At 52.1% G+C, this 18155-nt stretch overlaps 2 protein-coding genes across 7 annotated transcripts in view; both read left to right on the top strand.

Moving 5' to 3' along the window:
• The window catches only part of HEATR4 (HEAT repeat containing 4), a 357461-nt gene that overhangs the window by 87905 nt on the left and 251401 nt on the right, over nucleotides 1–18155 (top strand). The gene's annotated exons all lie outside the window — the stretch shown is intronic.
• The window catches only part of MIDEAS (mitotic deacetylase associated SANT domain protein), a 64956-nt gene that overhangs the window by 45797 nt on the left and 1004 nt on the right, over nucleotides 1–18155 (top strand). For 4 of the 6 annotated variants that reach the window (XM_055288813.2, XM_063644177.1, XM_055288814.2 and 1 more), the window contains 11 exons: nucleotides 1194–2892; nucleotides 4141–4440; nucleotides 7874–8219; nucleotides 10163–10228; nucleotides 10321–10387; nucleotides 10871–11013; nucleotides 11136–11239; nucleotides 11736–11811; nucleotides 12481–12569; nucleotides 15007–15156; nucleotides 16346–16558. In XM_055288813.2, coding sequence (XP_055144788.1) covers nucleotides 1441–2892; nucleotides 4141–4440; nucleotides 7874–8219; nucleotides 10163–10228; nucleotides 10321–10387; nucleotides 10871–11013; nucleotides 11136–11239; nucleotides 11736–11811; nucleotides 12481–12569; nucleotides 15007–15156; nucleotides 16346–16558 — 3006 coding nt within the window. In that variant the 5' untranslated portion in view covers nucleotides 1194–1440. The remainder of the gene's footprint in view (nucleotides 1–1193; nucleotides 2893–4140; nucleotides 4441–7873; nucleotides 8220–10162; nucleotides 10229–10320; nucleotides 10388–10870; nucleotides 11014–11135; nucleotides 11240–11735; nucleotides 11812–12480; nucleotides 12570–15006; nucleotides 15157–16345; nucleotides 16559–18155) is intronic. The other 2 variants (XM_055288816.2, XM_063644179.1) reach the window with 1 other exon arrangement.

Raw genomic sequence — 18155 nt, forward strand, 5'->3', positions numbered from 1 at the left:
CCCCTCTTCCTAGGGACCAGAATCTTACTGGGGAAAGAGGTGGGCCATGTAGCTCCCACCCCCACCAACTTCCCAGGAAAAAAAACAAAACCCAAACAGCACTCTGAGGGAAAGGAAAAGTCTTGAAAAATACATGCAAGCAGCTATGTTGTAAAATACAGGTCTAGATTCTGTTCTGTAGCGACTGTTTTAAAAAATCAAATTACGAAGCAAACGGAAAAACTCTGTACTTTAGTCATGACATTATCATGGAGAAACCTTCTGGAACTGAGTTCCAGCAATCCGCACCCTCTACGATCTGAGTTACACTATTTGCCAGGGGCTCTTCGGCAGTGGAAGGGGCAGGGGTCAGGCAGGGGCGGGGTCAGCTGCTGACCAACTCTTGGCCTGGATCCTGCCTCCACCCTGCCAGGGTTGCAAAACAGGTTCTGTGCTAGTTTGGGAAAGACTCGGGCAGCCACAGTCCCACCCAACAGCTCTTCCCAGGGGTGGGGCTAGGACTGCACACACCCTTCTGGGGCCTTACCTGCAGGCCTTGGTGAGCCTGACCCTGGGCCCCTGACTCTACAAGGGTCTGTTGGGGCTCCCGACTCTGGGGCTGCACAGGAGGAGTGGCCATGTCGGGAATGACCCTGTCCTCTCCACTTCCCGAGCCTGAGATGTGCTTGGAGTGTCAGAGGAGGCACTGGCTGGACAAAGATCCTTCTGGGTCTGGTGGGAGGCTCCTGCATAGACAGATGTGTGCCAGGAGGACTAGGCCTGGCTGCCCAGGGGGCTGGGGCCTGGGTAAGAGGAGAGGGGAACCAATGTGGCTTTTGCTGCCCCTTTCTCAGCTGGGCTGGAAGGGCTTGGGCTGGATGTCAGCCCCACCTGTGTCTTAGAATGTGCCTATGCAGTGCACAAATAACATAACCAGATGCAGGCAGTCCTGGAGCGGAACCAGGAGGATGAGGTTGTGGGACAAGAGAGTCACAGTGCCCTGGGAGATGGAGCTGATTCTCCTGCCCTCCTAGCAGCTCCCCAAAAGTCCTGGCTCCTGCCTCACCAATGCTGCTCTGTGACTTGGGGCCTGTCCCTGTGATATGAGGTGGTGGGACCGAAGGCCCTTGGAGGCCCTTTTCTTACACTTGTGCTGATGTTCGGGGCATCCTGGGAGGCTGTGGCTGACACTGTCACTGCTCTTCTCTCTGCAGGTGCCAGGACCCTGTGGAGCATCATGAACTGGGAAGAGTAGCTGAGCCCCAGAGCCTCTCTGGAAGAGAAAGGAAGAAACAGCAGTTCTTTCTCCCAGTGTCCGACCTCATCGTCCAGCGTCTTCCTCTGCCCCTGCTCTGCCCTCCCTGGCTCCTGGACTAGAGCCCAGCTTCCAGCAGGACGTTTCCCCAGGGTATGGGCGACTGTTGAAGGGGATCTCACTGCCAGGGCTTAGTTGGCCACATCATGAACCTCCAGGCCCAGCCCAAGGCTCAGAACAAGCGGAAGCGTTGCCTCTTCGGGGGCCAGGAACCAGCTCCCAAGGAGCAGCCCCCTCCCCTGCAGCCCCCCCAGCAGTCCATCAGAGTGAAGGAGGAGCAGTACGTCGGGCACGAGGGTCCAGGAGGGGCAGTCTCCACCTCTCAGCCTGTGGAACTGCCCCCTCCCAGCAGCCTGGCCTTGCTGAACTCTGTGGTGTATGGGCCTGAGCGGACCTCAGCAGCCATGCTGTCCCAGCAGGTGGCCTCAGTAAAGTGGCCCAACTCTGTGATGGCTCCAGGGCGGGGCCCGGAGCGTGGAGGAGGTGGGGGTGTCAGTGACAGCAGCTGGCAGCAGCAGCCAGGCCAACCTCCACCCCATTCAACATGGAACTGCCACAGTCTGTCCCTCTACAGTGCACCCAAGGGGAGCCCACATCCTGGAGTGGGAGTCCCAACTTACTATAACCACCCTGAGGCACTGAAGCGGGAGAAAGCGGGGGGCCCACAGCTGGACCGCTATGTGCGGCCAATGATGCCACAGAAGGTGCAGCTGGAGGTAGGGCGGCCCCAGGCACCCCTGAATTCTTTCCACGCAGCCAAGAAACCCCCAAACCAGTCGCTGCCCCTGCAACCCTTCCAGCTGGCATTCGGCCACCAGGTGAACCGGCAGGTCTTCCGGCAGGGCCCACCGCCCCCAAACCCGGTGGCTGCCTTCCCTCCACAGAAGCAGCAGCAGCAGCAGCAACAGCAGCAGCAGCAGCAGCAGCAGCAGCAGGCAGCCCTACCCCAGATGCCGCTCTTTGAGAACTTCTACTCCATGCAGCAGCAACCCTCGCAGCAACCCCAGGACTTTGGCCTGCAGCCGGCTGGTCCACTGGGACAATCCCACCTGGCTCACCACACCATGGCACCCTACCCCTTCCCCCCCAACCCAGATATGAACCCAGAACTGCGCAAGGCCCTCCTGCAGGAGTCAGCCCCGCAGCCGGCGCTACCTCAGGTCCAGATCCCCTTCCCCCGCCGCTCCCGCCGCCTCTCTAAGGAGGGTATCCTGCCTCCCACCGCCCTGGATGGGGCTGGCACCCAGCCTGGGCAGGAGCCAACTGGCAACCTGTTCCTACATCACTGGCCCCTGCAGCAGCCGCTACCTGGCTCCCTGGGGCAGCCCCATCCTGAAGCTCTGGGATTCCCGCTGGAGCTGAGGGAGTCACAGCTACTGCCTGATGGGGAGAGACTAGCACCCAATGGCCGGGAGCGAGAGGCTCCTGCCATGGGCAGCGAGGAGGGCATGAGGGCAGTGAGCACAGGGGACTGTGGGCAGGTGCTACGGGGTGGAGTGATCCAGAGCACGCGACGGAGGCGCCGGGCATCCCAGGAGGCCAATTTGCTGACCCTGGCCCAGAAGGCTGTGGAGCTGGCCTCACTGCAGAATGCAAAGGTGAGAGTGGCATGCGGTGGAGCCAGACCTGGCAGAGGGCATCAGGCTGATAGGTGGGAGGCTGCAAGATTTGCTTCTTGCCTAGGGAAAGCCAGACTTTGCCCTAGCCAGCTGCCTGTGGGAAAATAGTACAAAGACCACCCTTCACCTTGCCACAGGGTTCTTGCTTACTTTATTTTGCAGAAATATTTTTTGAATAATTAGATACTATTTCAGATACAGATAGATACAGATCACCGGGTTCAAGTGATTCTCCAGCCTCAGCCTCCCCGAGTAGCTGGGATTACAGGCGCCTGCCACCATGCCTGGCTAATTTTTGTATTTTTAGTAGAGACAGGGTTTCACCATGTTGGTCAGGCTGGTCTCGGACTCCTGACCTCGTGATCTGCCTGCCTCAGCCCCCCAAAGTGCTAGGATTACACTTTGCCAGCCAGAAGCACTTTCTATAGAAGAGAGCAGTGTGAGGCTGGGCGCAGTGGCTCATGCCTATAATCCTAGCACTTTGGGAGGCCAAGGTGGGTGGATCACTTGAGGTCAGGAGTTGGAGACCAGCCTGGTCAACACAGCAAAACCCTATCTCTACCAAAAATCACAAAAATTAGCCAGGTGTGGTGCTGCACGCCTGTAATCCCTGCTACTGGGGAGGCTGAGGTGGGAGAATCGTTTGAACCCGGGAGGTAGAGGTTGCAGTGAATCAAGATCATGCCACTGCACTACAACCTGGGTGACAGAGTGAGACCCCCTGTCTCCAAAAAAAAAAAAAAAAAAAAAAAGTGGTAGGAGAAAAGGTATGCAGGGAAAGGTCAAGTTGTGAGACCACTGGGAGCCACTGTGGGTGTTTGAGTCTTGTGACTAAATGGGAATTGAGGGTCCTAGATCAAATCAGAATTTATCTTTTATTTGTTTATTTATTTATTATTGAGACAGGGTCTCACTCTGTCACCCAGGCTGGAGTGCAGTGGTTCGATCTCGGCTCACTGCAGCCTCAACTTCCTGGGCTCAAGCAATCCTCCCACCTCTGCCTCCCGAGTAGCTGGGACCACAGGAGTTTGCCACCAGGCCCAGCTAATTTTGTTTTATTTTCTGTAGAGACGAAGTGTCACTATGTTGCCCAGGCTGGTCTTGAACTTGTGGCCTCAAGTGATCCTTTCATCTTGTCCTCCCAAAGTGCAGGAATTACAGGCGTGAGTCACTGCGCCTGGCTATGACTTATCTTTTAAATTGCACTTCTGTTCCCGTCTTGTCCAGGATGGCAGTGGCTCTGAAGAGAAGCGGAAAAGTGTATTGGCCTCAACTACCAAGTGTGGGGTGGAGTTTTCTGAGCCTTCCTTAGCCACCAAGCGAGCACGAGAAGACAGTGGGATGGTACCCCTCATCATCCCAGTGTCTGTGCCTGTGCGGACTGTGGACCCAACTGAGGCAGCCCAGGCTGGAGGTCTTGATGAGGACGGGAAGGGTCCTGAACAGAACCCTGCTGAGCACAAGCCATCAGTCATCGTCACCCGCAGGCGGTCCACCCGAATCCCCGGGACAGATGCTCCAGCTCAGGTATGAGAGGCGTCCCTTCTAAACACCTCCAGCACCTGAGTGCTCCTGGGGCCCAGGACCCTGTGGGGAAAGGAGAACATGGCAATGTAGGAAGATATCAGGGAACCTGTGGAGATACTATTTTTATTTTCCAAACCAAACTTCTGGACAGATGTCCAGAAGGGGCATTTGGGGATGTCCCCCTCCTCATGGGGGATGAGATAGTTTTATACTTGAAATTGAAACTGCCTGGGAAATTCTAGGATGTGTGCATCTTTTTTTCCAGATCAGCAAATTTTGATTTGGCCCGTGCTGGGTGCTGGGAATTAGAGATGTTTGCTTGTACTGTCACTACTGAGATCTTGATATCTCCTTCTTTTTTTTTTTTTTTAAGACAGAGTCTCGCTCTGTCGCCCAGGCTGGAGTGCAATGGCGCGATCTCGGCTCACTGCAACCTCCACCTCCCGGGTTCACACCATTCTCCTGCCTCAGCCTCCCAAGTAGCTGGGACTACAGGCACCTGCCACTGTGCCCGGCTAATTTTTTGTATTTTTAGTAGAGATGGGGTTTCACCGTTTTAGCCAAGATGGTCTCGATCTCCTGACCTCGTGATCCGCCCGCCTCGGCCTCCCAAAGTGCTGGGATTACAGGCATGAGCCACTGCACCCAGCCTTTTTTTTTTTTTTTTTTTTTTTTTTTGAGAGGGAGTCTCACTGTGTCACCCTGGCTAGAGTGCAGTGGCGCGTTCTCCACTCACTGCAACCTCTGTCTTCCGGGTTCAAGGAATTCTTCTGCCTCAGCCTCCTGAGCTGCTGGGATTACAGGCGCCCACCACCACGCCCAGCTAATTTTTGTATCTTTAATAGAGATGGAGTTTTGCCATGTTGGCCAGGCTGGTCTCCAACTCCTGAGCTCAGGTGATCCACCCACCTTGGCCTCCCAAAGTGCTGAGATTACAGGTGTGAGCCACCGCACCGGGACAAACCTCAGTTTTTATTGTGTCAGTTCCTTAAATTTCTTAAAAGCTCTGCTGTTTCTCAGCCTCTCAGTTGCCTTTTCCAGTAATAGCATTCACCTCTAGGGAAAACGCAGCTTCAAATACTGGGCTCACCTCTTTAGCTTTCTTTTTTTTCCTCTAGATCTTGGCTCTTTAATTCTTTGCCAACCTATTTGCCCTCTGATATCTTCAGAAATGTGTTTTGCACATCGAATCCAGATTTTCTGGTTATTCTCAGCTGGAGAGTTGGCCTGCATGCCTCTGTAATAGGCAGGGGAGCGCCACAGTCTCTGCTGTCTGGGTTCCTGTTCTCTGGTTGAGGAAAAGTTTGTGGTAGAGGCTGAAGGCCTGGGCAGCTTGTTCTGAGACAGGAAGGAGCCTGAGCAGCTCCACAGCTCAATGCCCCTATTTTATAGATGAGGAGCTAGGTCCAGAAAAGACGAGACTGACCTAAGGTCATACAGCCAAGTAGGTAGAGCTAGCCCTAGAATTTGTATCTCCTGAATCCCTGCCTGTGAGTACTTGTACTACACCAGGCTTTGGGGGGAGGTTTGTGTTTTGTTATTTATTTCATTATTTATTATTCTTTGTACTACAGATACTTTCTTTCATGCATAAAAGTAGAGAGGGGTATAATGAACGCCAGTGTTTAGCCATCACCCAGATTTCACAGTTATCAAAACATAGCCAATCTTATTTCACCTGTACCTCTGCTTCTCCATGCCACTGGGTTATTTTGAAGCACGTCCTGAACATCGTATCATTCCATCCATATACTTCAGTTTGTGTCTGAAATACATAAGGACTCTTTCTTCTTCAACATTATCTCAATAGCATTACCACACCTAAAAAATGAACATGACTATTTTTGTCAAATATCAGAATAGTTCAAATCCCTTATTATAAAATTACAAATCATTACAGCTAGCTGATTTTTTGTTAGATTTCTTGTCAAGAAAGTTTGGGGGGCCTTTGGCTCCTGCATTTTTTTTTTCTGTGCAATCATATTGTTTTCCTAAGGGAAGAAGAATGAACAGTTTCATTTCATCCCAATTTGTAGAAGGGAAAAGAGGGCACAGATGGGTGAAGGACATGGCCAGAGCCTGAGAGGGAGTCAGGGCCCTCTGCTGGAAGGTGTTTATGGGAGCCAGAACCTTGGCAGGGAGACAGCTTATTATTCTAAGGCCCACTCGGTCAACATGGCCAACCTTACCTGTTATAGTGAGTACGCAGAGAGATAAACTGGGTGCTGCTCACCCTGTAGGGCTCCATTCTCTGCCTTTGAGATTATAGGAATCGAGCAAGGGAAGGCCTCTGTTCTCTTATAGTACTGCTTTCTATTCGAGATGGAGGCCCATGAGGCATACCTAGCAGGGAGAAGTAGTGCATGGGCTAGACTTTCCTAGTAGGATTAATACTATGAGAACAAAAGTTCTGCAAGGACAAGGACTGTCCATTCCATTTTTTTTTCTTTTTCCTTTTTGTTTTTTGAGATGGAATCCAGTTCTGTTGACCAGGCTAGAGTGCAGTGGCACGATCTTGGCTCACTGCAACCTCCACCTCCCAGGTTCAAGTGATTCTTATGCCTCAGCCTCCTGAGTAGCTGAAATTACAGGCACCTGCCACCATGCCTGGCTAATTTTTGTGTTTTAGTAGAGGCAGGGTTTTGCCATGTTGGCCAGGCTGGTCTCGAACTCCTGACCTCAAGTGATCCCCCGACCTCGACCTCCCAAAGTGCTGAGATTACCACGCCTGGCCTTGTCCATTCCATTTTGTAGTCCCATGCCCAGCTCAGGTCTTAGCACGCAGTAGGAGCTTTCATCTAACACAGAGCCTGGAGTTTAAGTAGTGATAACAGCCAATATTTACTAAGGTACCAGGTAATGTTCTCAGTGATTTCCTTGTATTAATTCATGTAGTCCTCATAGTTACCCCATGAAGTAGGCACTTACTAGGTAGGCACCATGTTAAAAATGAAGATGCACAGAAACATTGAGTAATTTTCAGTGGCAATAAAGGTGGTAGGTCCCAACCCAAGCAGTCCAGCTCCAGAGCCTGGGCCCTGAACTACTGCACTCCTGCCCTATCATACACTTTACAGCAGAGGTGGGGAACTGCGGTCTGGGGGCCAAATCCAGAGCTAAGAATGGTGTTACAATTTTATACGATTAGTTTTAAAAAGAAAAAGGGAAAAGAGGAATATGTAACAGAGATCACATGTGGCCCACAAAGCCTAAAATATTTACTCTCTGGCCACTTACAGAAAAAGTTTGCTGACCTCTGCCCTAGAGGAGACGATAAGAAGGGCTTTTGGACCTGCTCCTTTTTTCAGGCTTGCCTTGGTGGGTGTGTTGGGCAGACTAAGTTCCAAAGGTGAGACTGGCAAGCTGTGGTTAAGACTTCACTTTCCCTGGGACATGGGGGGCTGAGCCATCTTTGTTTTCTTTCCTTCTCCAGGCAGAGGACATGAATGTCAAGTTGGAGGGGGAGCCTTCCGTGCGGAAACCAAAGCAGCGGCCCAGGCCTGAGCCCCTCATCATCCCCACCAAGGCGGGCACTTTCATCGCCCCTCCCGTCTACTCCAACATCACCCCATACCAGAGCCACCTGCGCTCTCCTGTGCGCCTAGCTGACCACCCCTCTGAGCGGAGCTTTGAGCTGCCTCCCTACACGCCGCCCCCCATCCTCAGCCCTGTGCGGGAAGGCTCTGGCCTCTACTTCAATGCCATCATATCAACCAGCACCATCCCTGCCCCTCCTCCCATCACGCCTAAGAGTGCCCATCGCACGCTGCTCCGGACTAGTGAGTGACCTCCCTCCGCGGCCCTGGCAGGAGCGGGGCTGGGGCACCGGGCAGGGAGGCATCTCAGCCTATGGGGCTGCTGGGGATTGGGCTGGAACACTCTGGGAGAAGGAGCTTTGCTCTGTCTTCTCTGAGATTGAGAAGGAGGTTGTCCTGGTTCAACAAGGAGGGGCGGGGAGCCTGCCCAGCTGCTTGGATTCAAATCTCAATTCTACCATTTACTATTACATCCACTTTTGCAAGTCACTTCAACTCCCTGGGCCTCAGTTTTTTCAGTATTAAGATGGGGATATTAGTATTATTTGGTTAATGATGAAATTGCCAATATTCAACTATTTTTGGATTCACAAATAGTAGTTTCCTTTGGTTCAACCTAATAGCCACTTCCTAGGCTCAGGTGCATTAGCACACATAAAGCTGGAACATCATGCCAAGGCCATCCTGTTTGCTCATAGTCCTTTGAGGCACATCTGGTCTCTGGGGCTCTCGAACAGTCTTTTTGGCCAAAAGCAGACATTCTGGAAATATTGGGCTGGCTTGGGGTGATGTACTGCTGAAAAATGTTGCCCACTCCATAAGGAGGTCCATTTCCTCTGCAAAATGGGATAATCCAATCCCCTTAGGGTGGTAGAGAGGATTAAGTGGAAGTAGCTAGCTCATAGATGCCTTTGGCCAATTAACCTTTGACTGTGACCTCACCCATGGTGTAGCTCTCTGGTGCCCCCTGGTGTCTGTGGATGCAAAATGTTTGCCCTAGGCTGGCCAGCCTTCTGTCCTGCTTCCTGGGGAGGCTTCTCTCTGGCTAGGAAGAGGAAGTCATTGTAGAGATCAGACTGGCAGCCAGCGAGAGGTCAGTCTGTCCACGAGTATTTACCGAACACTTGGGCGTAAGGCCTTGAACTGGGTCCTGTGAGGGCTCCAAGAATGTACAGGACACCATGGTCTGTTCTATAGAGAATGCAAGGTCATTAGGGAGTTGACATGAAAGCCTACGAGTTGAAAAAACAGAGGTTCCCGGCAGTGTGGGATCTGCAGCCAGTGAGTGAAGCCCCAGCAGCTAGCCTGGGATGGTGAGGACTGTATTCAAGAGGGGTGGGGCCAGAGCTGAGCCCCAGCCATGGAGGAGGGCGGGGGCAGGGAGGACACACCAGGCGGAGGAAATGACTGGTGCAAAGGCCTGTAGATGGGACCATGCCGGGAGAGTGAGGGGTCGAGAGGTAAGCAGTCAGCTAGGATGCAGGTCCAGGCACATGGGTGGTGGGAGATACAAATGGAAGCGGAACTGCCTTGAACCCTGAGGGGAGGGTTGCAGGTTTTATCTCACATTGCAGGAGGGAGTCAGTAAAGAGCAAAGATTTTTTTTTTTTTTTTTTTTAAGCAAAGGAGTGTTTTGATCATGTGGGGCCTTAAGAAGACCAGCTTGGGGCTGGGCACGGTGACTCACACCTGTAATCCCAGCTACTTGGGAGGCTGAGGGAGGAGAATTGCTTGAACTTGGAGGTTCAACTCCTTGAGCCGAGATCGCACCACTGCACTCCAGCCTGGGCGGAGACAGAGTGAGACTTTGTCTCAAAAAAAAACAAAAAACAAGAAACAAAAAAAAACTAGCTTGGGAGAAACTGAGGCAGAAAATCCAAAGAGGAAGTGAGACAATAACTATAAAACAGTGATCCCCTTCACCACCTCCCTAATGTGCTCAAAGTTTCAGTCTCTTTACTAGGAAACCACAGCTTTATGTTGGAATTAGTGTTGGAGCTTCTGGGGGCGAGGATATGGCTTTAGTAGTAGAAGCAGTAATAATAATCTTTATCGAGTGCCAGGCTCTGTGTGTTATTTTATCCAGTTCTCACATTAACCGTAGGAGACAGGTAGTGATAGCCCCTTTTGGTGAATGTGAAAACCGACGCACCCAAATATTTAGTGAAGGGCCTGTGTTTTCGTAGGTGACAGGCTGCAGAGCCAGGACTCGGGTGCCTGTGTTCCCTGCGTGAGCTCTGTGTGTCACCGCTGTGAGTCTTGCACATACAGGGCAGCCACTAGGATTGGGGGGTACTTTGCTGAAAGGAGGGTACTATTTATCAATCTGCTCTTTGTCCCATAGACAGTGCTGAAGTAACCCCGCCTGTCCTCTCTGTGATGGGGGAGGCCACCCCAGTGAGCATCGAGCCGTAAGTGCAGCCCTGCCCCTGGCCGAGGGGTGTGGGTGGCCACACTAGTGCAGTGTGTGCAGGTGGGCCCTGGGAACAACAGGAGGGTTCCGTGGGGCCTGCAGAGGGCTGAGAGGGCCTCCTCGGGCTTCTGTATTTGGCCCTGGGCTTTGCTGTCCCCGCCCTGCCTCTGTGTGGAAGTTGCAGGGAAGGGCAAGGACCGGCTCAGCTTGAACTTATCTCCTAGAGTTGGAAGGGGGGTCCAGAGGCTCTTTCCCATCTGTAAACCTGCAGCTGCTTCTCCCCTCTCCAGCCTCTGGACCTTGCCTTTCTGGTGGTGCCAGGTCAGCCTGTCCTCCCAAGTCCCTAGAAGCCAGACTCCCTACACCTAGCTGAGGCCTTGCTCTGCTGGCTCCCCCTCATCTTCTTCCCACCCTGAGGGATCATCAAGTTCTCCATCCCCGCAAGGTGAGGCCTCACCTCCTGCCCTTTTCACTCCTCTAGGCGGATCAACGTGGGCTCCCGGTTCCAGGCGGAAATCCCCTTGATGAGGGACCGTGCCCTGGCAGCTGCAGATCCCCACAAGGCTGACTTGGTGTGGCAGCCATGGGAAGACCTAGAGAGCAGCCGGGAGAAGCAGAGGCAAGGTGAGGAGGGGCCTGGGGACAGCAAGTGAGGGCAGGCACATGGGTGGGCCAGGCCTCACCCTGCCCAGCCCCGCCCTGAACGTGGTTTCCTCCCCTCCCTCCTCATGCTCCTGTGGATCCAGTGGAAGACCTGCTGACAGCCGCCTGCTCCAGCATTTTCCCTGGTGCTGGCACCAACCAGGAGCTGGCCCTGCACTGTCTGCACGAGTCCAGGGGAGACATCCTGGTGAGAAGGCACCCCCAGCAGAGGGAGGGCCCCTCACTGGGGGCTGGCTTGGATCCATGTCTGCTGCTCAGGAGCTAGGGCTGCTGGCATGCACATTTGAGGCCAGTAGGAGGGTCTGACTAAGGAAGGGGCTGTAAGGGCTTGACCCAAGGGAGCCCTAGTTTCAGACCCCAGGTTTTACTGTGCAGTGTACTCCTATCCATTCCTATCCCTGATTCTGGGTCAGTGGACTCAGACTGGATGGTTGCTGAGAGCCTTCTCCAGCAGTGCTGCCTCCCTTGGGGCCATGGTCTCTCTTAAGAGGACCCGAGGCCTGTTTTCTGGGCAGCCCCACCCCCTGTGATCTCACCACCCCACCGGACCCCTTATCTCTCAGCAGTTAAGGGGGGCAAGAGTAAGTGCCCACCCTACTTGGGATTTTATCAGGGCCTAGAATGCTCCATCCACCACCGATACCCCTGTCAGCGCCCTGACCCTTCCCTCACTTCCCCTCCAGGAAACGCTGAATAAGCTGCTACTGAAGAAGCCCCTGCGGCCCCACAACCATCCGCTGGCAACTTATCACTACACAGGTGGGCCTGGCTGCGGTGGGCATGGTGCCTGGAGCCTCGAGAGGTCTCCAGCATCCATGGGGCCCTGCTTAGTGCTGAGTCACAGCCCTGGGTGGGGGTGGGAGGAGGAGGGTAGATAAGCCAAGAGTCAGAGTGAGGGAACTGCCACCAAAGCTGGGGTAGCTCTACAGGGCTTTCCTGTGCCCTGGAGGGGAGGGGAGAAGGGAGTGGGCAGGTGGGAGACCATCCAGGCAAAAAAGCCCAGGCCACAAGGACGGGAACCCATGGAGAGCCATCCAGATTGGCATCAGGTACCTGGAACTTAGCCCCAGGAGTGCATGTCCTGTTCTGGGCACTTTAAGGACATGGACCGAGTCACATAATCCTAGCAGCCAATGTTTTCCACCCATGTTAGTGCTACATTTCATCTGCACCAGGCAGAGCACCAAGGGTTTCACATGCATTTTCTTATTTAATCCTCGCCACAGCTGGTGAGCTAGGCGATACTAGTTTCCATTTCACAAGCAAGGGAGCGAGGCTGTGAGCGACATGGAAGTGGGACGAGGAGCCGGCTCTGATGCCTGCAGAGACCATGGGCGGATGGCCTCACACTTTTTTGCTGGTCAGAATTGCCCCACAGTGGCCAGGGCCCTGCCCACCTCACTCCCTGGCCGCCTCTTTGCCTCATAGGCTCTGACCAGTGGAAGATGGCCGAGAGGAAGCTGTTCAACAAAGGCATTGCCATCTACAAGAAGGATTTCTTCCTGGTGCAGAAGCTGGTGAGCTGGGCTCTGTTTCAGGGGCAAATGAGGGCCAGGAGCTGCCTGTGTGACTTTGGGGCTTCCTCTGCCAGTGACCAAGCCCTCTTAAAAAGCAGTCAGGTCAATGCTACTGAGTAGCCTCAGAATTTCCTAAACAATACAAGAAAGAGAAAGATTAGGTCTCTTTTTCCCTGTTGGTTCTAAGCATCGTTTCCTCACTTCAGGGTAGTGTGGCCGAGCTCTGGGGTCTCAATCCAGGAGGAGGCCTAAGTGGGCATCAGACTTAAAATAGGCAGGAGGAAGATGGGGAGGAGGGTGGCAAGTAGAGGTGAGCCATTCCCCAGAGGAAGATGCAGTGGGGTGGAGGCACCCCGGGGGTGAGGGCAACTGAGAGCCAGCAAGTGCCTGCGGAGCTGACCTGGGGGCCTCTGCCCACTTCCTTTGACCCGGAGTTGCCTTCCAGTAACCCAGCTGTTCAAGTCCACATTCCCTAGATTTATCTTGTCCTCTCCATATTCTTCTGGAAAAGCAGATGCTTTGCTAATCCAAGGAATTGCATCTTTCCAGCCCTGTCTCACAAAATCTGGGCTGTGGGGAGAGAGAATTGTGTGGACTGCCAAGGCAAAAGAGTTTTTAAAAAGAGCATGCCCTTTCCTCTTGGGATTGTAGATTGTATTGGGAACAGCCCTGGGGACTAGACAAAGTGCTGATGATGAATTCCCCTACAAGGGCCCTGTTGCAAGGAGTCCTTTGCTGTGTTTTAGTAACACTCTATTCCCTGATTGGGCAATACTGACGGGAAGTACATGCCCGTGAAATTCACTGAGGCGCCTCTAATGCCTAATGAAATGAGCAGACCTTTAGTCAGTCAAACAAAGGGTCAGAGAGAATTGACAGTAAATGTGTAAATGGCCTAATTAATACATGTGTGACTTGGCCATTTCTGTGAGATGAAACATGTCTGTTTCCTCCTCAGACACAAAGGGCCCACACTGACCCCTGGCCTCTCTGGACAGGAGCTCCCAGCCCAGCGGTGGCTGAGCAGTGTGGGAGCCTGTGTGGTGGTGTCAGAGAAAACAGCCTCTGCGTGTGGGAAAGTCGCCCAAAAACTAAACCCAGTGGCCAAACAGATTTATGCAATGGGAGAGCTAGAATTTCAGAGCTTGAGAGGCAGGTCCCTGGAGATCATCTACTCTTACTTAACCCCATTTGCTATTTACACATGAAAAAACTGAAATTAGAAAAGTGAGTGACTTGCCTCTGCTACCACAAGCTCGAATAGCTGTGTGGTAGCAGAGTCAGGAGGAAGACTTAGGCCTTTCGCTTCCTCCTCAGGTTTTCCAGGGCTTTCTTGTGAGTTTCCCTTGAGTTCCTCCCCTGACAGGGGACACTGTGACATTTCTGTATGCTCACTTGTCAGCCACTGCTCCCTGGAGAGAAATGAAATTGCTTGTCTGGATTAATGAAAAGCGTCTGTGTTGCCAGGTCAGGGCTGGCTTTGGATGTAGATGGTGCCCAGACCTTTTCCCTCAACTTTTCAGTTTGAAAAATTTCAAACTTAGAGGAGAATGGAAAGAAGAGTAGAATGAACACCCATCTACCCCTGACTTAGATTTAGCAATCATTAACATTGGCTATATTTGCTTTCTCTTTCTCTATGTCTAAACATAGACACACACATATACAGCTCTCTCTTGTTCTCTGATTCAGCTAATCATTAAAAGTAAGTTACAGTCATCATGTCACAAGACTAAAACCTTTCAGCACGTATCTCCTAAAAACCAAGATATTCTACAAAACCACAGTACCATTAGCATGCCCAAGAAATTTAACCTGATAAAATAATTCAGGCCAGGCGAGGTCGCTCACACCTGTAATTCCAGCACTTTGGGAGGCAGAGGCAGACGGATCACTTGAGGCCAGGAGTTTGAGACCAGGCTGGCCAACATGGCAAAGCCCCGTGTCTACTAAAAATACAAAAAAAAACCTAGCCGGTTGTGGTGGCACACACCTGTAATCCCAGCTACTCAGGAAGCTGAGGCACGAGAATTATTTGAACCTGGGAGGCAGAGGTTGCAGTGAGCCGAGATCGCGTCACTGCACTCCAGCCTGGGTGACAGAGCGAGACTCTGTCTCCAAAAAAAAAGAAAAAAAAATACAGTAATGCCCTCTGATATGGAATCCTTATATTGCCATCTCCCGGGTAGTTCTGACATTGTCCTTTATAGCTTGTTTTATTTATTTACTTATTTTAAATAGTGCTGAAGCATTGATTAATTGATCAGTGGTTTGTTGCAGAGCAGGCATTGGAAAAAATGCTTATATTTCCTGGGTTGGCTGGGTTTCATTTTGGCTTGAAGTTAAGGGAAAGATGCAGGGACGAGAAAGGCTGGATTCTCCCCAGGCAGATGAGCCAAACCAGAGGGTTCTGACCTCAGTTTTGACTTCAAACCAGATCCAGACCAAGACCGTGGCCCAGTGCGTGGAGTTCTACTACACCTACAAGAAGCAGGTGAAAATCGGCCGCAATGGGACTCTAACCTTTGGGGATGTGGATACGAGCGATGAGAAGTCGGCCCAGGAAGAGGTTGAAGTGGATATTAAGGTGACTCCTTTTTCAACCTCAGCTGCATAGAGCCTGGGCTGGGTCTGGGACCAGGCCTGAGCTGGGAGCCCGAGCCCAAGCTCTCCAGGAGCCTGCAGAGGGCAGGTTGAGGAAGACAGTGTCCCTGACAGCCGCAAGGAGCCCTGGACCTCTGGGTTCTCCTCTGTATACTGCTGGTGTCACAGTAATAATACATTGTGTTGATACACAGGGTAATTTTCCCACAAGATTCACACCAGCATCGTCTTCCTATCTCTGCATAGCAGACCTCTAACACTGTTTCTCAAACCTCAGTCATTCTTGTATCACCTTTTTGTTTTCTGCTATATCTGCATCCTACCATGTGTCACCATTAGAATTTTTATCATATTCACATACTACTTGTGCCATTATTTAACATTTGCCTTTAAATCTACTCATTTTTTACTCAGAAGGGAAGTTTTATATCACAGTCATAAATAGAAAACCAAGGTTGTGTGCTATAAATAGAAGGTGCTGGTAAAAATACATGTGAAAACCAGTGTTACTGAATTCTAGCTAGATGCTGTGTTAACCTGCCAAGGCTGAGACTGAGGCCTGACCTTGCCTTGTTAAAGAGTTTATCAAGTCTAGAGAAGTATAAAAGACACATTAGCAGCAACCAGAGACTGAGTCCTTGGCATAATCAGGATTGAAAGAGAATTAAAATGGAATGTTCCTTAATTCTATGTCCATGTATCCACCTAGCATCGTTTTTGGGATTGCAAATCCATGCTTGGTGACATGCTACTGTAAGACAGGGAATGGTGTGCTGCCCGTTTTGCAGGTAGGAAGGTAGTAGAGCTACAGAAAGCATTACAAAGGTAGTTTGGAATTGGAACTCAAGGCTCCTGCCTGGCTCACCACATCATTGCTGAGGATGCCTCCTGGTCATCTGTCCAGGAGGATGGGTGGCAATGGGGAGCGACTGGTATGTACCCTCCCTGCCCCTCGCTCTCTCTCAGGTGCTCCTAGGGCTTGAGACTCTTCTGACCCCATGGCTACTATGCCATGGGGACAGAGTCCAGAGTCCTAGTACAGAAGACTATGCTGGGCCAGCCAGGCAAGCAGGACTAGCTGGGGCTGGTGAACCCCCCGGCCGGGTCAGAATCTGTGCTACAGCAGTGAGACAGAGCTCCAGGCTCACTGCCCTTGTTCTTGTTCCCCATAGACTTCCCAAAAGTTCCCAAGGGTGCCTCCTCCCAGAAGAGAGTCCCCAAGTGAAGAGAGGCTGGAGCCCAAGAGGGAGGTGAAGGAGCCCAGGAAAGAGGGGGAGGAGGAGGTGCCAGAGATCCAGGAGAAGGAGGAGCAGGAAGAGGGGCGAGAGCGCAGCAGGCGGGCAGCCGCAGTCAAAGCCACGCAGACACTACAGGCCAATGAATCGGTGAGTGTGACCGCCATGGGCTGAGCCCAGGGCAAGCAGGGTGGAGCTGGGCCTGCAGGTGTGGGAGGGAGGGTAGAGCAGGACTGTGATCCTCATCATAATCATAATAGCAGGAAATGTGTGAAGTACTTTGTGCTGTTAACTCATTTAATCCTCACTACCCTATGTGGTTAGGTATTACTGTTATTCCCATTTTATAGGCGGGGGAATTGAGGCCCAAGATAACACAGCTAGTAGGCAGCCTGAATCCAGAGTCTGCGATTAATTTTTATACTCTACTGCTTCTGTATCTGAGATTCAGAGGGAAAAAGGTTTTGTGAAAACCCAGTAGGTACGTGGGTCACTGAGGGAGCATTGGTGGGTTGCAGACAGGGCTCCCCTAAGAGAGCCAGAGTCCCTGACAAGAATGAGACTGAGCTGAGACTATGGGAATGACAATCATAGGCCCTCAGGCATGATCTCCGCAAAGTGCCTTCATTTCCATTATCTCATTAGTTCCTCACACTGCAGAGGTAACCTCTACTCTGCAGATGGGGGAAAGCAGTTCATAGATGCTAAGTGACTTGCCCCAGGTCCTTGGACTCCTAGTGTAGTGCTCTGTCCACCATATCACAGGCCAAGAAGCAAGACTACCGGCCATAGTTGCTCCTTGCCAGGGAGAGTTCTCCCAGAAAAGGTTAAGGAGGGGAAGGGGTTTATTGGGGAGCTGCTGCTTTTTTAAAGTCTTTTTTTAGAAATGTGTGTAGTAGGCCGGGCTCAGTGGCTCACACCTGTAATCCCAGCACTTTGGGAGGCCGAGGTGAGTGGATCACCTGAGGTCAGGAGTCGAGACCAGCCTGGCCAACAAGGTGAAACCTCATCTCTATTAAAAATACAAAAACTAGTTGGGCATGGTGGTGCACGCCTGTAATCCCAGCTACTCCAGAGGCTGAGGCAGGAGAATCGCTTGAACCCAGGAGGCGGAGCAGGTGGAGGTTGCATTGAGCCAAGATCATGCCACTGCACTCCAGCATGGGTGACACAGCAAGACTCCATCTCAAAAAAAAAAAAAAAAGGAATGTGTGTAGTACACTCATGCTTACAGAGCTCCCATAAACTGTAAACACACGGCTGTGTGCCCACTTCTGAGCCTCGACCACCTGCACCAAGAGCTGTGTTCTGTGTAGCTCTCTACAGAGTTCTGCTGACTTTTGTGAACACTTTCCCATGAGGGTGCCACTTCTGATGGCCACCCGAGGATTCCCCAGCCGAGGCCCCCTCTGCTCCCTCTGCTCTGCACTCTGACCCCTGCCCTTGCCCTGTTTGGTGTCCCTGCACTGCGCTGTCCTGAAGTAGCTACCTGCGCATCTGTCCCTTCCACCAGATCCTCAGCTCTGAGGGCAGGGATGCCTGTGTCAACCTCTTTGTCCCCAGCACCTGGCCCATCACAGAGGCCTGAATCTCATTTATAGAACAGGGCATGAGCAGACTAAATGACAGAAAACATCAACAGGTGCTTCATTAACCCAGAGACCAAGATCCCCCGTCAGGCGCATCAAGGCCTCTAGCAGCTCGGGCTGCCCCACAGAGTTACTCTAGCAGCAACTTTGTAAATGAT

This window comes from Symphalangus syndactylus, chromosome 8 (genome assembly GCF_028878055.3).
Source record: "Symphalangus syndactylus isolate Jambi chromosome 8, NHGRI_mSymSyn1-v2.1_pri, whole genome shotgun sequence".
NCBI classification, from domain to species: Eukaryota; Metazoa; Chordata; class Mammalia; order Primates; family Hylobatidae; genus Symphalangus; species Symphalangus syndactylus.